This window comes from Etheostoma spectabile, chromosome 18 (assembly GCF_008692095.1).
Source record: "Etheostoma spectabile isolate EspeVRDwgs_2016 chromosome 18, UIUC_Espe_1.0, whole genome shotgun sequence".
In the NCBI taxonomy this organism is placed as follows: domain Eukaryota; kingdom Metazoa; phylum Chordata; class Actinopteri; order Perciformes; family Percidae; genus Etheostoma; species Etheostoma spectabile.
This window is the reverse complement of record NC_045750.1, coordinates 26,589,107-26,595,883: the sequence shown is the minus strand read 5'-3', so window position 1 is coordinate 26,595,883 and position 6,777 is coordinate 26,589,107. Positions and strand designations below refer to the sequence as shown.

The following is a 6,777-nucleotide window of genomic DNA, read 5'->3' as shown; positions in this document are numbered from 1 at the left end:
TATCAGATACACCAATGTGATTGGTGCAGCTCAGCTACATGCGCATAGTTAATGAACAGCATTACTCCATGCCAGAGTAACTCGTTGAGCAAATTCAAATTGTGCTCTTGCGAGATCTCTGGATCTCCAGGGTAATAGGAGAAAGGAAGGACTGTGTATACGCAGGCGGGGTTTGAAGCAACCACAAGGCATGTAGTCTTTACTGTAACCACTTGCAGAGAAGTGTGGATTTAAGATTGTGTAAGACAACAAACTCATCAATGCTTCTCCACAGAAGCATTAACGAACATTAACACTAGTTGATCATGCCAAAACTAAGGTTCATTTTGGTCTCTGTTTCGGAGCACTAGACCTGGCCTTGAGTTGAACTTTTAGTCACAAAAATGAGAAATTGAGACTTGATTGCTCTCAGACTTCTGACTTTAAATGAAGAACATTTAACTGTCAGGTAATAATCTGATACCTCCTTGAACAATAAAAAGACAGAAAGCCAGGCCATGCATGTTCGGTAATTAGGCCCGAGAGCTGAACTAACATGTGTAATGTAGTGTTGAATTTATTCTCCAAGTAACTTCATAGAATTCACAAAATTAGATAGGAAGCTGCAACAAAACAGCTGGAACCAATTACAAAACGTGCAGGCAGCACGTCGACATCTATAAAAAGGTAAGCTAAAGTAACATTCCCAAGCGCTGTGGATGGGACGTAGCATTCAGATGGCTATCTTTGGAGCTGCTATTGGACGGAAAGAGTTCCAGTTGCAGTCAACCAGCTAAAACTTCCTCTAGATGTTTGCCAAAGAAATATCAAGCTGCTATCCAATGTTGTAGCTTCTCCTCACAAACTCAAACCAGACAGTGAAGAGTATTTTAGTGAACAAACTTCTGCAGTGCAGAGAACATGAAGCGGTGGTCAAGGGTGTAACTTTGGTTTAAGACATGGGAGTTACAAAATCCAGGAAATGTAAGTTAATCATAATGATAAATTCTGCCAGAAAGAATAATACTAAACTATGTACAGTATAAGAAAAAGGTCTTACTTGCGTTATTGTTTAATATAGGGGTGATCGCCTAAAGCCTGAAGGAATCCTTTTATAGAGTCAACAATTTTGAAAGTGTGGGTGGAGGGAGGACATGTCCCCCCCCGTCCCCAGTGATAATTACATCCTAGGCTGTGGTACACAACAAAGATGTCAACAAGGGCAGCCTCAAAATGCTTGGAAAACTTACAAATTAAAAAATGCATGAGAAAATTAAGATATGTCTTTAGTTTTTCCAAAAGGGTCACATTTGACTAAAACTACTGACACATGTTCCTTAAAAGACGAAGCTAAAACTAAATCAGGGGCTAAAATCAACCCTGAGCATAATACCCTAAAGTGAAGCTCTGACACACAGCCTCTCCACCAGACTCCAAGCTCACATCACACTTCAAGAAGCTTCCATTGACATATAAAGATATGAGGCCTTATAAAGTGAATATTGTATCTCACTGAACCACCAATACCAAAAGACAGTAGCTAAGTAGACTTCTTCTACATATCTCATTACCAGTCTAATAAAACCCACTGCTGGCAGCTGGAGTGTTTCCCTACTGTGCTTCCTTTCTTTGGAGTGGCCTCCCTGCTGCGTGCTAGTTAGTGAGGCGAACTCTTCTGCTGTCTTTACATCCGACGTTAAAACTCGTCAACCGCTCACTGCAGCGGATCTACGACCATGTTCAGTTGTTGAAAACACTGATTTTAAAAACACATGCTGAAGGAGATTGAGATACGAAATTCCCTCTCGCCATATTTATCACAATTTATTTAAAATTTGGTTTAAAAAAAAAATTGTAAATGATTATTTTCTTTTTCTTTTTTTACACAAATGTTCTTCATCTGTCATCTGTCAAAATGCCCCAAAAATAATCCTAAAAAAAACTTCATGATAAAGCACATGGAACAGGGAATTTGTTTTCCTTACTGTACCAAAAATGAACCGAACCATGACTTGAAAGCCGTGGTACGTACCGAACCGTGGTTTTTGTTTACGTTCCATCTCTAATTGATTGTTACCATTAAAAGGGACTAAAGGTACAGATGTCAGCCGAACTGTTGAAAACTCAATAAAATACTAATTACAAAAAAAAAAAATGTCAACTATGCTCCAACCAGAGGTTTGCTATGTATCCAGAGTGACTAAAACTACGTTCTGTATGGCCTTGATGACTACACGGACAATGCTGGTATTGTTTATGCCAGGCATTCATATTGGGTTTATTCTGTATAATGTTCCCAGCTGTTTATTAAGTTCCATGAACACAGAGTCAGGAGTGAGCAGTGTGTGCCGCCGATGTGTACCTGGCGTGGTTTTCTCCAGCGTGTACCAGCGGTAGAAGGCCCTCTTCTTCTGCTCACTCAGGTCGGAGCCGTGCTGTAGCAGCCAATGGGAGATCCTGCTCTGGCTGATGCCTGGAAAGCAGCCAGACATCAAATTACAAACAGTCTGCACCACGGCCAGGCCCAATTTGCAGACAAGAATTCAAGAGAAACAGAAGGCAATACTAGGAGGGGGGTGCCCAGAAACACTCCTGGGCACTTTAACACCTTTCTACTTGCTTGATATTTTGTTGAAGAAAAAAGTAGGATTTGTCTTATGTCCAGTACAAAGGTAGATACCAGTATTTTTGTACAGATTTCACAGCACCTATGTTCATTAAAAATGTGTTAAAGACATCTATTTCTTCTTCTGAATTCCAATCTGGGCACGGTGAAATAGCCACTGAACTCAGAAACATGTAACATGTAAATATGAAATGCTACTTCCAGACTGGAAAACTCCAGCCGACGAAATTGCTTTTAATGCATTGTCACGAATTATTCATCTACAAAAAATGTGTATAATAAAACAGTTTGAGCAACTAAATAATTTACATTAAATTGATTCATTTAAGTTTTACAGACACTTGTCAGAAATGTCTGTTGCACTGACAACTGATGAGTCCATAATACGCATTTTAAATATCCCCTCCAGACATGTTTTAAGACATGTACTTATCCAATGTGTGTCTGATTTTTCAACAATGCTTTCAAAATATCTCATTTTGCTCCCTCGTTGAAAAGAAAATTGTTCATTTCAAAAGTTTAACTATTAGAAGAAGATGGGTCCCACTTCACTGAAAAGCCCATTCTCAACTAGTGGGACTCCCAGAGCGTTGAGCTGGGATTCCACTAAGTCCTGCGAGCACGTCCATGTGTTAAACATTTAAAAAGGTGAACCCATCAACTCCACCAGAGTGATTTAAAAACAGCATTCTAGCAACTTAATGTTGCTCGGGTTTGAAATTAATTGAAATGTAAAGAATTAGGTTTCCCAAATAAGTCAGTAGTAACAATGCAAAAAGGAGGGGAGCTGTTTCAGCTGAGGATGATGACGACATTTTCTAATTCTCAAACCCCACTCTGGTGTCTGTGAAGGTTCTCAGGCGTCCAAGGAAGACAAACAGTAGGGCTGGGGCGATGACTGTTTTTATTTTTTAACCAATAATTCACCTAAATATTTTCTGTTTCTTTGGTATAGTGGACAACTGACATATTAGTCATGTCATGTCAGTTTTCTGACCGAAAGCAGAAAATTATGTACTTCTTTACAAATAAAATAAACGTGAGACTGGCTGACTGACATGTGATGTGCATTCTTCTTAGAAAACAATTAGTTGTTAGAAATATCTCATTATATATTGGCTCTAGAAGTGTTTTAGTCAACTTTTTCTAAAAGAGAGAACAGAAAATCACAACACTCAATATACTAGAGGTGTGGAGAGATCTCGTCCCACGTGTGAGACTTCTCGTCGAGGTAAAAATTGTCTCGCAATGTGGGTCACAAGTCCAGAGCAGCCCCCGGTAGATTCAGTCTAACTTCGTTGGTCTTATGATACATCTACATTTGTGAAAGCACTAATAGTCAACACTACAATATCATTGTGGTCTGGATATCGAGATATTTAATTAAAAATATCCTATTTGATTTTCTCCATATCGCCCAGCCCTACTCTGAGTTCCCTTTTGCAGAGCAGTAGCAGAGTTGCAATTGTAAAAAGCTGCCTTGTAAAACCCAGGGTTACAACGTCAGAGGTCTCTCTCTCTCTCTCTCTCTCTCTACCAGTACTGCAGCGTGCAGTTCAGTGTGGGGCTGACTTGTGCAGATTGCTCTCTTCTTCATTTTTTTTTTTTTTTAAATGAGTTGGAAACAGAAAGCAAAACCTAACTTTACTTTAAAAATTATATCAAACTCAAAGAAATGTTCTTCCCTCGTCTTAAAATGGTCATAAATCTATACAAGAGCAGCCTGGTTCCTAGTTTACTGCTGCAGTGAACCGCTTGGTTACGTTGGACCTTGGAGAGACTATTTTCCAGTCATATTTCTTAATTGAACTTCTCTTTAAAATAGTGTTAAAATCTCATCTCATTCTCGTCTTGTGAGCTGAGTGTCTTGTCACACCCTTACTCGAATCATTATACTTCCACAATCATAACACCAAAATCGATCTGCACCATGTATGGTGAAAGAACCGGGACAAAAGCATGTGGCCCCAGCCCGATTACTGGGTTTCCCTATCCCTATAATCCTTCCTTGGATCCCCCTTTTTCATTTTCTTTATATTGCTTAACATGTGAAATGTACATTTCAACTTGAGAGATGCACGTTTAACAAACAAATGTGCATAATGTATAAAAAAAGATGAAAGAATAAAGTATGTAAAAAAAAAAACTCGAATAGACACCATACGTTGCTAACCCACTGCTAGTACCAGCTCTGCTGGGCCGCGGTGCCCCGTCCTCCTTTTCCCACAGCAGGCATGTGGCTGTCGCCACAGCCTGAAGACAGATTTTGTTTCAAAAGAAGCTGGAGGCAGCAACAAAAATTAAATTAAAAACACTGCAGGCTAAACTATTTAAATATGGCGGGTTTGTTCAGGACACCCCCCGTCTGTCGCTAGCAATGACGATGCAGTGATTAGAGACGATTCTCTCCAACCAATCAGCAGTCTGCAGCTTTACACGTCACCTTTTAGTATCGCCTGAGCTCGACAGAGGTGGTACTACAAAAAGTACCTGTTGGCAGAAAAAAATTGCAATACTTTCAGAGTGTGCGAGTACTGCTACTAACCGGTAACTTGTGCCACCACTGCCTGAGAGATCCTCCTGTTCCCCAGGAAGGCTTTGATCTCCTCTTTCACCATGCTGCCGTCCCTCCTATATACAACACAACAACACACACAACCACAAAAACACAACACCACCACACACACACACACACACACACACACACACACACACACACACACACAGTTAAGTGTCTGACGTTTTCCTCTGTCAGCTTGGTTCTTCAGACAGCATTCAAAAGGACCATACACTTTATAAAAATAAATAAATGAATACATAATTATGTAAAGGTGAGGTAAAACATCATTGCAGGACCAAAATCAAAAGTTTAGTGGTTTACACATATACAAATACAGCATATGAATTTACACATAATCTATAAAAGATGTGAGGGAGAGATGCAAAAACGCCTCAGAGAAACTAAAATACGACAAGATATGTAGTGCAGATACAATGCCTGACATGATTTCTGCATGGCCCTAATTTCAGTTTTTACTTTATCATTATTTACATGTTTTTGTGGTGCGAGCTCCCGTATCGTCATTTAACCCAGCATCAACAACAAAAGTATACATGTGGCACGCTTTTGTTGTTGGCTCTGTGTCCCTTTACATCAGACTCAAGAACATTTGTTTGGAATACTGTACAATAACTAATTCACGTGTCAGGTAATCAAACCTATGTTTTTGTATTTTATGTATTCACAGGGAAACTACAAAACCAAGGCTCCATTTTAATCTATTGGTTTTGTGCTTTTCTTTCATGGCTCCCACATAATCAACGTTTCATTTCAGAAGAACAGAAAGGCGAGGACAACGAATTTTAATTAAATGAAGCACAATCAAGTAATCCTTTTTTTATGTTTTTTTTTTAATGTATTTGACAGACTTATTTCCACTATCTTAGACCTCAGTGGGGAGAAAAATAAAACGTGCACAGACTTGCAGGAGGGTGGTGAGAGAACATGTGCAGTCACACAGTGTACCCACCCTGTCTTCTGGCTTTGAGCCCAGTCCCCTCCCCTATACATAAACAATTACATACACACAGCCACGCACCAACAAGCGTGTGACTGTCTGGCTTCATTCCTCATCCTCCTACAGATTGCAAACACCTGTCCAATGTGTATACTGCTTGGTGCATTTATCCCTACTAATAGTGCATACTTTTTTTTTTTCTTTTACCGGAAGGGCACATAACCCCACCCAAGCTGGAACAGCACTGACGTTTAAACCATACAATCACAGCATCCTCTGAACCAGCCATCATCCAAGGTTCACACATTAAAAACGGAGAAACGCATCAAAGTCCTGAGTGCTCCGTTGGCATATTGCTGAAATGAAAATGCGTCACGACTCTTGACATCCAGCATCGATATCCTCCACACCAGCCTCTTGCAGAGCGGCTAAAATTAGAGCTTAAAAAAAAAACCTGCTGCCGTATCAACACCGGTGAATCAATGTAGCACAGGCTGCTGTACAAGACTGAGGAAGAGTAGGAAGTGAGGAGGGAGGATGGGGAGGGATGGTTTGTTGGATGCCAACTCAAAAGGCCAAAACCCTATGGAGATGGAAATGGGCACTTAAAAGAGAGAGAGAGAGAGAGAGAGAGAGAGAGAGAGAGAGAGAGAG

The 6,777-nt window shown here is 40.1% G+C and overlaps 1 protein-coding gene across 5 annotated transcripts in view; it reads right to left on the bottom strand.

Annotated features, from left to right (window-relative positions):
- hmbox1b (homeobox containing 1 b) overlaps nucleotides 1-6,777 on the bottom strand; it is a 23,404-nt gene that overhangs the window by 10,795 nt on the left and 5,832 nt on the right. For all 5 annotated transcript variants that reach the window (XM_032542193.1, XM_032542194.1, XM_032542195.1 and 2 more), the window contains exons 3-4: nucleotides 5,151-5,236; nucleotides 2,342-2,452 (exon numbers count right to left, since the gene is read on the bottom strand). In XM_032542193.1, the coding sequence (XP_032398084.1) occupies nucleotides 2,342-2,452; nucleotides 5,151-5,236 (197 nt within the window). The remainder of the gene's footprint in view (nucleotides 1-2,341; nucleotides 2,453-5,150; nucleotides 5,237-6,777) is intronic.